This window comes from Oncorhynchus gorbuscha, linkage group LG02 (genome assembly GCF_021184085.1).
Source record: "Oncorhynchus gorbuscha isolate QuinsamMale2020 ecotype Even-year linkage group LG02, OgorEven_v1.0, whole genome shotgun sequence".
NCBI classification, from domain to species: Eukaryota; Metazoa; Chordata; class Actinopteri; order Salmoniformes; family Salmonidae; genus Oncorhynchus; species Oncorhynchus gorbuscha.
Genome location: NC_060174.1, coordinates 85,685,323 through 85,702,386, shown reverse-complemented (window position 1 = coordinate 85,702,386; position 17,064 = coordinate 85,685,323). Strand labels below are relative to the sequence as shown.

The 17,064-nt window shown below is 41.5% G+C and overlaps 1 protein-coding gene across 22 annotated transcripts in view; it reads left to right on the top strand.

The window, feature by feature from the left end:
• Positions 1-11,511: 11,511 nt before the first annotated feature.
• LOC124011985 (neural cell adhesion molecule 1-like) overlaps positions 11,512-17,064 on the top strand; it is a 332,951-nt gene continuing 327,398 nt past the window's right edge. For 8 of the 22 annotated variants that reach the window (XM_046325320.1, XM_046325400.1, XM_046325377.1 and 5 more), the window contains exon 1: positions 11,513-11,755. In XM_046325320.1, the coding sequence (XP_046181276.1) occupies positions 11,704-11,755 (52 nt within the window). In that variant the 5' untranslated portion in view covers positions 11,513-11,703. Of the gene's footprint in view, positions 11,756-17,064 lie in introns of all 22 variants that reach the window. The other 14 variants (XM_046325346.1, XM_046325330.1, XM_046325312.1 and 11 more) reach the window with 7 other exon arrangements.

Here is a 17,064-nt window from a genome sequence, read left to right as displayed (position 1 = left end):
GATGCAGCTCGGCAGGGCTAGGCTGTCTCCAGCCGAATGTGTACGCAGACTTGAGTGGTCTGTAATATGGTAAGTCTGTATTGTGGTCCTGCCAGTCATTTTGTTTCTACCTGTCCCCTCAAGAGTCCTAGCTCATTTGTTGGAGTGAGTACTCTGGTGGGTCTTAAATATAGTTTTTCTTCTCCCCATACTCGCCCCCCTGTCCATGCCATCCTGCTGTGGTGCAACCAGTCCAGGCCTCTCCAGGTACTCATCGGCTCGGGGGCCGATGTGAGTCTTATGGATGTTCCACTCAACCCCGCATCCCACTCAACCCCTCTCCATTCCCATGGATGTTAGAGCACTGGATGGGTGCTCTATGAGCCGGGTAACCCACCACACCACCCCCCTCAACCTATGAGTGTCAGGGACCCACAGCTAGACAATCCAATTCCTGCTAGTTGAGTCTCCGCAGGTTCCTGTGTTATTGGGATTCTCTTGGCTCCAGGGGCACAATCCCTCTATTGACTGGGCTACTGGTGCCACACTCAATGCCTGAAGTCAGCTCTGCCTACCCCGGGACATCTTCCTGGGGGCTTGGAAATTGCCCCGGACCTCTCCGCCAGCCCCGCAGAGTACCAGGACCTCTGGGAGGGGTCCAGTAAGGCCCAGGCCACTTCGCTTCTGCAGGACTGACTGGTATCCAAAAAAGGTCAAGGCACTATAGTCCTGGCATGCCGCTATCGTCCCGCGGCTACACCTCCGGAAGCCAAGACGTTTTCCCTCCACTCCAAGATCATTAACCCCTCTGCTGTTCGTCCTCTGTTGCCCCGTACCTTCCGTATTCTTCCTACTTATCCTGTGTCTCGATTTAAAGCCGTGTCTTACAGCCCTTTGTCTCCAGTTTCCTGACCCTGAACCTGCCTGCCGTCATGTACCTTTGCCCCACTACTCTGGATTATCAACCCCTGCCTGCCTTGACCTGTTGTTTGCCTGCCCGTTGCTGTAATAAACATTGTTACTTCAACACAGTCTGCATTTGGGTCTTACCTGAAATGTGATAGTCGGACTCGTTACAGGAAAAAGCTTCTACCAGTTCGTGGTGAGTAATCGCTGTTCTGATGTCCAGAAGTTATTTTCGGTCATAAGAGATGGTAGTAGCAACATTATGTACAAAATATGTTTTTTGAAAAAATGTTACAAACAATGTAAAAAAAAAATCTAGAAACAGTTGGTTAGGAGCACATAAAACATCAGCCATCCTCTCCGCCGCAATTCTATGTGCGTTGCTTCATTGGCCTGGGCTATTGTTTGTTTGAATTCAAGACCAAATTGATCTCCGTTTGTCAGTTTCAGAGAAGCTGTTCATTTTGGTAATTTGTATGGTATTAAAAAAGATTAAGCTAAAGTCTTTTGTCATGTAAATGACATAACATTGCATGAAATGCATTTTTAAAAGGCATATAAAAAATCTGACCCTGCTCACATATTTTCCTCAAATGTAGTCTATGCCACATCTCAAATGTTATTATGGTTTTATTATAAGGGGGCTATTAAAAAACAAAGCCCCATGGCCTTTGATTTCTGAATCCGGCCCTACCTTTACATGTGATCACATGAAAACCTGATTTGATATTCATGTGCTTTTTCTAAAAGGGCAGACCAAGCCTAGTTTTTATTTATTTTAATTTTTATTTCACCTTTGTTTTAACCAGGTAGGCTAGTTGAGAACAAGTTCTCATTTGCAACTGCGACCTGTCCATGATAAAGCATAGCAGTGTGAACAGACAACAGCACAGTTACACATGGAGTAAACAATAAACAATAAACAAGTCAATAACATAGAAGAAAAAAAAGAAGAAAATAAATCTATATACATTGTGTGCAAAAGGCATGAGGAGGTAGGCAATAAATAGGCTAGAGTGAATAATTACAATTTAGCAGATTAACACTGGAGTGATACATGATCAGAAATGATCAGATGAACATGTGCAGGTAGAGATACTGGTGTGCAAAAAAGCAGAAAAGTAAATAAAATAAAAACCGTATGGGGATGAGGTAGGTATATTGGGTGGGCTATATACCGATGGACTATGTACAGCTGCAGAGATCGGTTAGCTGCTCAGATAGCAGATGTTTAAAGTTGGTGAGGGAGATAAAATTCTCCAACTTCAGAGATTTTTGCAATTCGTTCCAGTCGCAGGCAGCAGAGAACTGGAAGTAAATGCGACCAAATGAGGTTTTGGCTTTAGGGATGATCAGTGAAATACACCTGCTGGAGCGCGTGCTACGGGTGGGTGTTGCCATCGTGACCAGTGAACTGAGATAAGGCGGAGCTTTACCTAGCATAGACTTGTAGATGACCTGGAGCCAGTGGGTCTGGCAACGAACATGTAGCGAGGGCCAGCCGACTAGAGCATACAGGTCGCAGTGGTGGGTGGTATAAGGTGCTTTAGTAACAAAACGGATGGCACTGTGATAAACTGCATCCAGTTTGCTGAGTAGAGTATTGGAAGCTATTTTGTAGATGACATCGCCGAAGTCGAGGATTGGTAGGATAGTCAGTTTTACTAGGGTCGGCGTGAGTGAAGGAGGCTTTGTTGCGAAATAGAAAGCCAACTCTAGATTTGATTTTGGATTGGAGATGTTTGATATGAGTCTGGAAGGAGAGTTTGCAGTCTAGCCAGACACCTAGGTACTTATAGATGTCCACATATTCTAGGTCGGAACCATCCAGGGTGGTTGAACTCCTAGTTGAACTCCTTTCCCCTCTCTTTGTGAGAGTGTGACCACTAACTTTTTGAAATTATACTTCCATCAACAATCCTTCTCTTCAAATGGTATAACTTCAAATAGAAGTCTTAAAATGTAATTTGTTCCATTTTGGTGTGTAAATGCCCTTCAGGAGCAAAGTTCCCTGTGGTGTCAATTGAGTAACTATTGCTCTAATCCTTCACACCCTCATCTAACAACCAATCTTTATCAAAGACAATGTGGGGGGGGGGGCATGGAAAGGCTGAAAGAGGAGTGATCAGGAAACCCATTTGTTTGAAGGTATGTATCATTTTGTGGAGATACTCTCATGTTATGGTGACCTCTGGTGAATTTCAGGCTTGCTTAACATTGCAAACAAAAGCCTTTTTCATGGCTTTGGGGGTAGCATGTCAGTAACAATATCCTATTCAAGCTTATTTTTGTTCCTCGCACTGTTTTTGTTAAGTTTCACATTTTTTTTTACAGGTTTTGATTTGAATTTGGCTTAGAACAGCACAGGCTATTTCAGTGCCCTGATCCAAGCTGTTGCCAAAATAGCAACTAGGGTTTCCCCAGTTCCACCATGCAGCCAATGGGAATGTCCCTGCATGGGGGACATTCCTATCATCTCTTCCCTCCGCTCAAACCTTCTCCCACCTATCTCCTGATTCTGCCTCCTCAACCCTCCTCTCCTCCCTCTCTGCAAATGTCCCCTATCCTCCAGGGAAGCCTCCTTGCTTGACTCATTTTGGCAATAGCGGATGGATCAGGGCACTAAATTCCAAGCAAACCCTAGGAAGCCTTTGTGAATCCTGTTCCAGAAGTCAACCATTTTAAGTGCAAATCAAAACCCACCCTGTGCTCTGACCTCTTTCTCCCCTCTCTCTCCAATGGACATCTGTAAAATAAATAATGAAACTTAAAAACAGTGCAAAGAACAAAAAATAACATGAACAGGATATTTTTAGTGACATGACACACAATTAATCTTCTCCTTTCCCCTTCTGATGACCAGGTGGCGAATCCATTCTGGATCACCACCTCAAGCTGAACTCGGCAAGACGGGAGCTGCTCTTCCTCCCGCGGAGCTGACAACTCCATTGTGTCCTCCTTCCCAGAGCGCCAAGAACCTTGGCGTGGGTGTTCTCAACTAACATCAAGGCTCCTGCTCCGCAGAGTACAAAATCACGGAAAAGGCTTTCGCTCTGTTCTTGCAATGTTTGTTAAGACGGATCACCACCTCAAGCTGCCTCGGCAAGACGGAGCTGCTCTTCATGAGAATATCTAAACTAAATTATGCATACCTTCACACAAATGGATTTCCTGATCACTCCTCTTTCAGCCTCTCCAAGTCATCTACTTCGCATCGTCTTTGATAAAGATTGGTTGTTTAGGTAGGAAGCCACTCAGGCTTTCACCATGCAGCCAATGGTGACTTTAAAACAGTTTGTTGGCTGTGATAGGAGAAAACTGAGGATAGATTAACAATATTGTAGGTACTCCACAATACTAACCTAAATGACAGAGTGAAAAGAAGGAAGTCTCTACAGAATAAACATATTCCAAAACATGCATACTGTTTGCAACAAGGCACTAAAGTAATATTGCAAAAAATGTGGCAAAGCGATGAACTTTTGGGACAAATCCAATACATTACTGAGTATTGCTCTCCATATTTTCAAGCATAGTTGTGGCTGCATCATGTTATGGGTGTGTATATAATCGTTAAGTACTGGGGAGTTTTTCAGGATAAAATAAATAAATAGAATGGAACTATGCACAGGCAAAATCCTAGAGGAAAACCTGGTTCAGTCTGCTTTCCACCAGACACTTGGATTTGAATTCAACTTTCAGCAAGACAATAACATAAAACACAAGGCCAAATCTACACTGGAGTTGCTTACCATGAAGACAGTGCATTTTTCTGAGTGGCTGTTAAAGTTTAGATTTAAGTCTGCTTGAAAATATATGGCAAGACCTGAAAATGGTTGTCTACCAATGAAAAACAACCAATTTGACAGAGCTTGAAGAATTCTGGAAAGAATAATGGGTAATTGTTGCACAATCCAGGTGTGGAAAGCTCTTAGAGACTTACCCAGAAAGACTCAGAGCTGTTATCGCTACCAAAGGTGATTCTAACATGATTGACTATGCGTGGGGTTGAATACTTATCTAATCAAAATCAGATAAATGCATTTTAATCCCACTTTGTAACAACAAAATGTGGGAAAAAATCAAGGGGTGTGAATACTTTCTGAAAGCACTGATTATATACACACTCCGGACTCTGACATTGCTCGTTCTGATTTTTTAAAAACTTCCCATTAAGAAAAACAAAAAGGGGGAACTAACAAAGAGACACTGACCACAACCAAAATAGGTGGGGTTTTAGGAAGGGTTCTGAAAGACACTCATGGGGGTGTCCACTGAATGTTGACAAGCAACAACAACTGGAACCTAAAAGACATCCACCATGAGCACCCACAAAAGAAAAACTCACACCAAACTTAAAGACAGAAAGCAAACCAAAAAGTGGAGCAAAATGAAAACAGGGAAGATCAGATAAAGGATAGTTTTTCTAGAAATCAAACAGGGAGTGCCAACGTGTTAGCTCTCCATATTTCTCAAGCCCTGGGCCAGCCACTCTTAATATCACCTGGGCCAGCACAGGTGAAATGCCTTCTAACTAACGAGATGGACAAGCCAGCACAGGTGGAACACATACTGATTAACGAGATGACACCAATCAGTGTGCCCCATGTGCTAACATGCTAACGCCCGACCTCAAAATATACATTGAAAATTCCAAAGCCTGTAACAGATTATTATGTGTGTATTGTTATTGTATTGCTAGATAGATATTACTTCACTCTTGGAACTAGAAACATAAGCATTTCACTGCACCTGTGAAAGCATCTGCAAATGTTTATAATGTTTGTTAAATTTTGTTGCTGTTTAATATATTCAAATAAACTGATCAAGTACGTGACGCATCTCTTCTTGCAGAACTTTGTGTTGTTCTGACATTTCGTCTTGTCATTTAAGTCTTCACAACTGAAGAATGTAGTATTTGAAGAGACACATTGGTAGTTTCGTTACCAGCCATACAAACCTCCCTCAAACATTTGCAAAAACAATTTTTAGCTTCCCAGAATTCTGAGTTATGTGCAACAGAGAATTTCCAGCGGTGTCTAGCATGGTAGACACCTCTGAAAATTATCTGTTGCCTGTCACTCAGACATCTGCTCAAATATTCTGGGAAGTAAGAAACTGTTATTGCAAATTGTTGAGGGAGGCTGGTATGGCTGGTAACGAAATACCAATTTGTCTCCAACTAGTACATGCTTCACTTGTGTTAGATGAAGTGTGAGAACAACACAAAGTTCTGCAAGAACATTACCTTTCAATGTTGTTTATATTCAAGTAAACTGCGGGACCGTGTATGCATCTCTATATAAAACTTCAGGATATTGAATGTAGCCTACAGTAGGTCTATATTAAGATCAACATGGATATTAAAAGACACATTGCATGTTCTATATCAGTTTATTTGAATACATTATACAGCGACTAAATTTAACAAATATTATCAACAGAAAATATCAAATGAATCAAACATTTTGATTTGATAGGACTTGGCTCTCAGAAGGTATTTTTGTTCTTAATGCAGAATGATTAAGAGCTGGTGTGGTCCAGAAATACCTACCTGTCACAGACATATAGCTAGAAAAGTCTGCTAAGATTTCTCTTTAAGATTTTCACCCCCCCAAATTAACAGGTGGTCCCACTTAAAATAAGGTTCATGAAAATCTGGAAAGAATAACAATGTTTATATGTAACAATTTTTACCGACATTGTAATTACATTGTACAAGATGGCGCCGAAAAACATGGCTGATGTTTTACATTCTCCCAACCAATTGTGCAATTTTTTTTGTGTAACTTAATTTTTTAAACTTATTGTGTACATAATGTTGCTGCTACCGTCTCTTATGACCAAAAATAACTTCTGGACATTAGAAAAACGATTACTCACCACGGACTGGAAGAGACTTTTTCCTTTAACGAGTTCGACGAGAAGGATATCCAGCTTTCACTGGAACAGGCCCAAATCCACGCTTTTTGCGTGAAGAAAAGTGGCCGGAGAAGGGGACGCAAATTTGGGATCCTTCTGAGAAGCCAGAGGCAAGCGAATAAACTCCCAATGCCTTCCATTCTCCTTGCTAATGTGCAATCGTTAGAAAATAAAATTGATGACCTACTATTAAGATTATCCTAGCAAAGGGACATTAAAAACTGTCAAATCTTATGTTTCGCCGAGAAGTGGCTGAATGTAGAAACGGACAATATAGAGCAGGCAGGTTCTTTCATGCACTGGCAGAACAGAGACGCTACCTCTGGTAAGACAAGGGGTGGGGGTGTGTGACTTTTTGTCAATAACAGCTGGTGCATGATGTCTAATATTAAAGAAGTCTCAAGGTATTGCTCACCTGAGGTAGAGTACCTTATGATAAGCTGTCGACCACACTCTAACAAGAGAGTTCTCATCTGTATTATTCGTAGCCGTCTATTTACCACCACAAAGCGAAGCTGGCACTAAGACCACTCTCAACCAACTCTATAAGGCCTTAAGCAAATAAAAAATGCTCACCCAGAAGCGGCCCTCCTAGAGGCCGAGGAATTTAATGCAGGCAAACTTAAATCAGTTTTACCAAATTTTTACCAGCATGTCACATGTGCAACCAGCGGGGGAAAAAAATCCTAGACCACCTTTACTCCACACACAGAGATGCATACAAAGCTCTCCCCCGTCCTCCATTTTGAAAATCTGACCACAATTCTATCCTCCCGATCCCTGCTTACAAACAAAAACTAAAGCAGGAAGTACCAGTGACTCGCTCAATACGGAAGTTGTCAGATGACGCGGATGCTACACTACAGGACTGTTTTGCTAGCACAGACTGGAATATGTTCCGGGATTCATCCAATGGCATTGAGGAATACATCATCTCAGTCATTGGCTTCATCAATACGTGCATCAGTGATTGTACGTACATATCCCAACCAGAAGCCATGGATTACAGGTAACATCTGCATCGAGCTAAAGGCTAGAGATTTCAAGGAGCGGGAGACTAATCCGGACGCTTATAAGAAATCCTGCTATGCCCTCAGACGAACCATCAAACAAGCAAAGCGTCAATACAGGATTAAGATTGAATCCTACTACACCGGCTCTGATGCTCGTCGGATGTGGCAGGGCTTGAAAACTATTACGGACTACAAATGGAAACCCAGACGCGAGCGGCCCAGTGACGTGAGCCTACCAGACGAGCTAAATTTATTTTATACTTGCTTCGAGGCAAGCAACGCTGAAGCATGCACGAGAGCACCAGCTATTCTGGATGACTGTGTGATAACACTCTCGGTAGCCGATGTGAACAAAACCTTTAAAGAGGTCAACATTCACAAAGCCGCTGGGCCAGAAGGATTACCAGGACATGTACTCAATGCATCCGCAGAGCAACTGTCAAGTGTCTTCACTGACATTTTCAACCTCTCCCTGACCGAGTCTGTAATACCTACATGTTGTTTCAAGCAGACCACCATAGTCCATGTGTAGAAGGGAGCCATGAAGTGCTTTGAAAGGCTGGTCATGTCTCACATCAACAGCATCCTACCAGACACCCTAGAACCACTCCAATTCGCATACCGCCCCAACAGATCCACAGATGACGCAATCTCAATCCCACTCCACACCGCCCTTTCTCACCTGGTCAAAAGGAACACCTATGTGAATGCTGTTCATCGACTACAGCTCAGCATTCAACACCATAGTGCTCACGAATCTCTGGGACTAAACACATTCCTCCGCAACTGGATCCTGGACTTCCTGACGGGCCGCACCCAGGTGGTAGGAGTAGGCAACAACACGTCTGCCACACTGATCCCTAACACTGTGGCCCCTTAGGGGTGAAACTTAGTCCCCTGCTGTATTCCTTGTTCACTCACAACTGCGTGGCCAAACACGACTCCAACACCATCATTAAGTTTGCTGACGACACAATAGTGGTTGGCCTGATCACCAACAACGATGAGACGGCCTATAGGGAGGAGGTCAGATAACTGGCAGTGTGGTGCTAGGACAACAACCTTTCCCCTCAATGTGAGCAAGACAAAGGAGCTGATCGTGGAATACAGGAAAAGGCGGGCCGAACAGGCCCCGATTAACATTGACGGGGCTGTAGTGGAGCGGGTCGAGAGTTTCAAGTTCCTTGGTGTCCACATCACCAACGAACTATCATGGTCCAAACATACCAAGACAGTCGTGAAGAGGGCACAACAAAACCTTTTCCCCATCAGGAGAGATTTGGCAGGGGCCCCCAGATCCTCAAAAGGTTCAACAGCTGCACCATCGAAAGCATCCTGACCGGTTGCATCACCGCCTGGTATGGCAACTGCTCGGCATCTGACCGTATAGTGCTACAGAGGGTAGTGCGAACAGCCTAGTACATCACTGGGGCCAAGCTTCCTGCCATCCAGGACCTATATAATAGGCGTTGTCAGAGGAAAGCCCATAAAATTGTCAGAAACTCCAGTCACCCAAGTTATAGACTGGTTTCTCTGCTACCGCACGGCAAGCGGTAACGGAGCGCCATGTCGAGGACCAAAAGTCTCCTCAACAGCTTCTACCCCCAAGCCATTAGACTGCTGAACGATTCATAAAAATCACCACTGGACAATTTACATTGACTCCCTGTTACTCGCTGTTTGTTTGTTACCTATGTATAGTCACTTCGTCCTCACCTACATATACAGATTACTTCAACTAGCCTGTACCCCTGCACTCTGACTCGGTACCGGTGCCCCCTGTATATAGCCTCGTTATCGTTATTCTTATTGTGTTACTTTTTATTATTACTTTTTATTTTAGCCTACCTGGTAAATATTTTCTTCTCCTTGAACTGCACTGTTGGTTAAGGGCTTGTAAGTAAGCATTTCACGGTAAAGTCTACACTTGTTGTATTCATGTGGCAAATAAAGTTAGATTTGATTCGATTTGAACTACCATATAAATACATTGATATTCTGGACACATTGTAAAGTTGGACCAAATGCACTTCCACAAGGCGACCAGTGGGGGCATCAGTTCCTATCTTTTTGGGCAACACACGCAAGAAAAGTTCTGATGCATCAGCCACAGCATAAAGCCACCTGGCCTTCGAACCTTAACCACTTGTCCCAGCGTTGTCCAGGTTAGGTTTGGTCCCCTCCTAGGGCAAAGGCTCAATGGAATAATCAGAACCCACATAGAAATATGAGTATTGTCTAACAGTTCCCACCACCTTTCTAGTTAATTTCATCACACAGACCACCTAGTAAATAAAGGTTAAATAAAAAAATATTAAGTTGATAATCTTTCAATGATTATAAAGCTTAGTTTAGCATGGACTTGGTAATATGGCAGGAGTTTAGCATCAGTTAATGCAGGTTTTTAATCAGCTTCGTTCTTCCCATTTGGGATTTACTTAATAAAGTAGTACAAATGAGTGACAGATCTGCATTAACTAGACAGGTGCTCCATGAATAAGCATTTAAGGTCAGCTATTTCAGGATTGTCTCTTACAAATGGGAATTTAATTACAGCTGGTAGATAGAATCTCAGTTTGTCTTACTGCAAGATGCCTATCTGATTGTGGATTTTATATGTTTTGGACAGTGTACTGTGGTCTACATGTTCATGCATAAGTAGGCCTTTTCACCTTTTTCAATCAGATATTAACCATAGGAGCAAGTTCCATTGATCAAATGGATATCACTTGTGTGAATATGGAATATGAGAATATCTGCTCATGACAGATAGCGGTTGAAGGCATGAAATAGTGTTAAATATATATGGTGTAAAATGCTAAGTAGACTATTAATCAAATGTCCATAGAAATGCAACTCTCGGTTTTCTATGGACAACCTCATGCTAATGAATTGTCTGCTCTAGTCGTCCTGAAACATAACATTAAATGTGGTTTGCACTTGACACTTGGCATAAAGGGAGGCGTGCCACTTGAGGGATTTCTGTGTAGTCCCTTACTGCTAACAGGAATAGGAAACTATAAAAATATGTAGTTTAGTTAGAGGGGACTTTGGTGACGCAGTGCAGAGGATGCCCTATTTTCCCGGGAAGCATTTTAGGCTATTAATTAGGTCGCCGAGTGTCGTTGTCATGACCAGATGGTGACTGAGCTTCCTAAAAAAATACGGACTGGTTTAAGATTCATGCATTTACGGTCTAAGTAGGTACCACAGTGTGGTTAAATTAGGTGATAAATACAACACGTGGGAACCAATAAGGAAAGCTGCACAAGGAATACATCCATTAATTTTCAGAATGAGAAAGGTGAACTGGTAATTTGGCGAGTCACATGGTGATAAACAGTAGGTGGAGACAACGCACAATTGCGCAAAACTGCACAACTCCTCTGCAGGTGCGGATGTAGACTTACATATTTTCATTGTTGAAAATAAAGGGGGCAAAATATTTTTGTTTAAAGATCTTCTCAAAATGCACTTCTGTTTTGTAAGGCTCAATAGTGGCTTCGTGAGATTCCTAATCCGAAATATTTACAAACTCCATGACAAGATTTTCCTAACACACCATCAGCCGTCTCTGTGCAGCCGCAGTGGAGAACGACTAACTGAGCGCACTAGTTTGTGCCTGCATCCCATTTCCCCCCTCGAGCGTGTGAGCGCAAACGCTTTGCCCTGGCGGATTAATTCGTGTTGTGTGTGCTGCGGCTGCTGCTTGTCACTCATTCTTCGTTCTACTCGCGTGCGTTTCAGGGTAGCGGCAAGGACCAATTATAATATTGCTATCAGAATACAATAGTTGGAAAACAAATATTTCTTCAGAACACAGAACTCGTCCAGCCAAGTCTGTCTATCTATTCTTCAAGGAGAATAACTTTGTGATATTGCAATGATTCAAACAATGGATCTCATCTGGGCATTGCTCTTCTTTGGCTATGCAGGTAAGATGATGTTTTTATAAATAATTAAAATGTTTTATTGGAGATGGCCACCTTTATTCATTGAATAATGAAAGTTTTCTATAAATTCTGAAAGTTCAGTGTTTTGTTCACTTTATAGCAGCATCCGTATCTCATCCGTGCTTACCGCGACTCATATGTGTTTCAATGGACAGTTAGTTATATCATATTGGAGCTGTTGCCTCGGATATAGGAAGGACACAGAGGCTATGGAAACATGAGAGAAACGGGATATTAGGATATGTTCTCTCAACAATGGCTGTGGTAACATGAAGGGAAATTAACTATATGTTGTGCCTTATTTCATCGCGGTATAGACTAGATCCCGAATAGTCTAATGTCCGTAGGCTACTGCGTAATACCACTTGTCCTTTAATTGAGCTGTATTCCTCGTGATTTGGGCTCTCTGGACTAGACATGGTTTGATAGGAGTAGTTTGACAACCTGTTTTTCCTAACCCTGAGCTTTGTTGTTGCTGAGGAGTGGGTTAAGCTCCAAGGGGAAGATGGGTGCATTTGGTCTTGGGGAAACAAGCATTTCATTGGTTCACCTTTGTGTCAGCAAAATCCCCCAAGAGATTTTAGATTGTGTGTTAGATTTGATGCCTGTCACATTACATTTCTGAGAAACCTATAACCATTTACAGTAGTCTAATAAAATGAGTTGGGTAGCATTTTATGCATTAAAAATAGATGTTGAGGTCTCGCACATATTGTGCTCAAACGTTGGTTGCTAATGGGGATGCTTTGTTTCGGTTCTCAACCCTATGCACATGCAAAATATAAATTAGATCGCGCTAGCTACGGCATTTCTTAGTGGATTATAGTATTCTAGGTTAAACGTGAAAGCCTAATGTCTTATTTTGTTTTTAATGACAAGTGTTTAAAGGAGGTTTTTTTTATAAATTCATGCGTACTTGTGAGGTGACTGAACATTTCCCGAGGCTGATTGTCAGTTACAGAGTTCCAGTCTTCAATATGATAGGCTACATTGTATTTGATTAAATGGAGCTCCGTGCATGCTTGTAACACGAACCACATAGTAGCATAGTTAGCTACCTCAATAAATTTTTACATTATACATACATTTGATGGACCTAGCAAGCCCTTTCAGTCAGGGTTATATGACACTTTGTATATGCGTCTGAGATTATTTTTCTCCCCCGAATTGGCCTATTGATTTTTTGGAGAGAAAACAGAAACCCATGGCTTGTACAGTGTTTTTCTTTCTGTCTATGGAGAATATATGGTACTATTATCAGTAGCAGGGTGTGGGTAAAATCACCGGGGAAGCCCACCCCCCAAATATAAATTAACCTGTGTTGTGATATTTGCGTTGTTTGCGCTATAACCTGTTACATTCCTATGCGTTGTGACTGTAATATATAGGCATAAAGACTGAGACAATAAGAATACAGTGTCAGAATAAATTCAATCAATGTTTTATCACAAAACCGGATAGCAACCTCTGTTTGGTGAAGTCTACAAAGCATATGGCATGTACAGTAACATGCTAACCAAACCACAAGCTTCTGTGTCTGCTGCCCTAGTTGATTTTGTTTACCCACATCAGAAGCGATCAGGACACACAGTTTGAAATGTCAAAACAAACTCTGAACCAATTATATTCATTTGGGGACAGGTCAAAAAGCCTTAAACATTTAAGGCAATTTAGTTGCAATTTAGTTGCAACTTGCTGTTGCTAGCTAATTTGTCCTGGTATATATTTGGGTTGTTATTTTAACTGAAATGCACAAGGTCTTCTACTTGGACAATTAATCCACAGATAAACCAAATTTGTTTCTCCTCATCTCTCCTCCTTCCTTCAGGCTTCTTTTTCTTATTTGGCCTTTATATGGCAGTTGGCAACCAACTTTACAGCATTACTACAACAGACCGGAGTGTGGACCTAAGTTCTTTCAATTACTCACGTGGGTATATGCTCCTAAAAACCAATGAGGAGATGGGAGAGGCTGGACTTGCAGCAAGTTGAGAGTCACAAATAGAACCAATTTCTATTTTAGCGCCTGGCCACGCAGACGCTCACGAGCAATATGGGTGCAATGATTGAATAACATGTATGTGTACATTTGTTTTGGAATGCTTGCGCACGTGACGCGTGCGGTGTGGTCAGCTTTAGAGGTCGACCGATTATGATTTTTCAACGCCGATACCGATTATTGGAGGACCCAAAAAAGCTGATACCAATTAATATATATTTGTAATAATGACAATTACAACAATACTGAATGAACACTTTCATTTTAACTTAATATAATACATTAAAAAAATATATTTCATCTCAAATAAATAATGAAACATGTTCAATTTGGTTGAAATAATGCAAAAACACAGTGTTGGAGAAGAAAGTAAAAGTGCAATATGTGCCATATAAAAAAGCAAACGTTTCTGATCCTTGCTCAGAACATGAGAACATATGAAAGCTGGTGGTTCACCTCTACCACCGCTCAGTCAGACTGCTCTATCAAATATCAAATCATATACTTTATCATAATATAATAAACACACAGAAATACAAGCCTTAGGTTGTTAATACGGTCAAATCCGGAAACTATCATTTTGAAAACAAAACGTTTATTCTTGCATCTCAGTGCAAGAGGCATAACTACAGTCCCTGTTTCAAATCCAAGCTGTATCACATCTTGCTGTATCACATCTTGCTGTGATTGGGAGTCCCATAGGGCGGTGCACAATTTACCCAGCGTTGTCTGGTTTTGGCCGGGGTATGCCATTGTTATAAATAAGAATTTGTTCTTAACTGACTTGCCTAGGTAAATAAAGGTTAAATACAATTTTAAAAAGGATGACATTATTTGATTAGCCTGTGAGGTGTTAGTCCTAAGCAAGTAACAACAGTAATATGCTGTTAGAAAGCAGGAACAATGTAATTAAAAGTATTCCATTCCAGTTCGCTGATAATTACATTCCGATGCCAGTGACTACTAACAAGGAACAATGGCCAACATCCAAGAAAATGCCGCTAGATTATTTGCTGGATGAAATTATATACTGTATATTGTTTGAGAAAGAAACGAATTGAACATGAAATGTGGCTTATATTTTATGACTGGCTGGACTAAAAGGCAGCAAGACAAAGGCTTTGGCTGGTTGGGGGAGTATTAACACTAACTAGTTCTGTGGAATGGAGGTGTGTATATGTTGCCATCAGTCTGAAGTCAGAGAGCACATAGGGAATCCAACTAGACAGACAGGTAGCTGTTGCTGGTTAAGTTTCATTCCCAGACTCAGTCAAGTGAGAAGCCATTCTTCCCTTCTTTTTCTTACATCACATTTGTCTCTCGGAAGCTGTTTTAAGGAGGTTTTGTAGTTGGCTCCTGTCACGTTTGGAATATTGCATTGGGGCTGTGTGATTTGTGACAGACGGTAGCGGTGCAAAAACTGTGCCTGTGCTGTTGTCTGGTGTTGTTGTCTGGTGTTGTTGTCTGGTGTTGACATGTTATGACCCTTAAGTGCACGTGACTGCCAGCCAAACGATGGCTCCCGCCACACATTCCCATCACATTGGTGGCATTCTCTCAGAAGCCCCTGGCTCTGGTGCTTTTTGGTAGGTTCAGGTCCGCATCAATGTCAAATAAATAAATTCAGGAGAGAACACACTTCAGGGAGTTCTTTAAAATTAAGCAAATAAAAAATGGAGAGTTGCAAAGACTTTGCAAAAAGCGTGTTGTTTTTGTGTTCGGAGTAGAGTTTACCTTAAGAAGAGGGTGAAGTTTAAGATCAGTCAACAGTTGGAGAGAAAATAAACATTTCCAAGATGGTTAACATCTGGGATTTCAACTCATGTGGCAAGTTCAAAGCCACTATGAAACTATGATTCCCTTTTTTGAGAGGGGGAAACTAAAAAGCAGCTTAACAAGGGAAAATTATAAGGCTTTCGGTCTGTTGCTTGGAATGAGATATGAATAAAACATCCAGCTTCAAACCCTGCCCCGTTTCTGTTGGGTGAGAGGCATAGCGTTTAAAGGGATATACACAAAGTTTTAGACTACTCTGTAATGTACATAATAATAATAATGTACAGCATTATGTGTACCCAAAGTGGAGGTAAATTGTACTTTAAATTTGGCATAACATTGATAGTCTTCAACGTAGCTCTACTCTTGTTTGTAATGATTGGCTACGTCTGTGTGTATGAAGTACAGGTCATTCATCCTGTATGTAATACAAATCTGCTCTTTTTTGTGGAGTTAACCACAACCTCTTTTAAAGTTTATCATTCCTTCTGTCAGCTCACCTGCAGTCCTCCTGACTTCAATTGGAAAGGCTATTTGTATTTTGTCTGCATGATGCGTCGATAATGAAGGGGATTTGCTTTTTCACTGATTGGTTCTCCTCTGTCTTTCTCACTCCAACACCCACATGGAAAACCACACACAGTCTCTGAGTGCCGCCTCCTTCCAAACAACGTGAGGTCTCAACACCCTAGGATAGATTTTTTTTAAAGATAACCAATCAAAGCTCAGCACATTTCTGTTCGAATCTGCATTTACAATGGCCTCCTTTGCAGACCAGTGTGTCACAGCTCTCCCTCGCTGTGAGTCGAGTTAGATTCTCGCAGCAGATTCTGCGGTCAATGCTTATTTTGTTCACTAAGATGTTGGAGAACCCCTGTGTGTCTAGGATTGTTCAAAAGACTGTGTGAATGTGGAGATGGGCGGCAATTCAATTTAGTGAGCCAAAGCGTGATTTTCTGTGGTTCATTGATAAGCCTCTGGAAGAATTGATTTCATCCCAATGATGACTGTTCTTCATGGAACAAAAATTTAAGAGATCCCCTTTGAACCAATCCAGTCAAAAGTATATTTAATTATTGAGTAAGACCTTAGCAAGTGCAATAATAGACTGAAAGCGGACTGGAACTACCAATTGGATACCACGAAAAAGGGGTAACAACAAAAAAAGGTCAATTTATTAATCTGAACCTCGTGTCATATCACCCTTCTGAACAGTTTTAACCTCTTTGCATCTGCAAAAACCAGATCCTTACTTATGATTCAGTACTACACAAATGAGTTGAATTATTTATTTACTAGCTAATTAAATGGTAATACAGGATAAATATACACACTTAATACTTTAAAAACACAACATGACACAACATGTGTTATGCAGGTGAATGAGGACCCAAAAGCGACTTGGCGAAAACAGAGTCTTTAATCCAGTAAAGGAAATATGCAATGCTCCTAGACAAATCGGAGCGGTAAATAAAGCATAAAAAACAATTCCACTCGTAATGACGAGAACAGACTG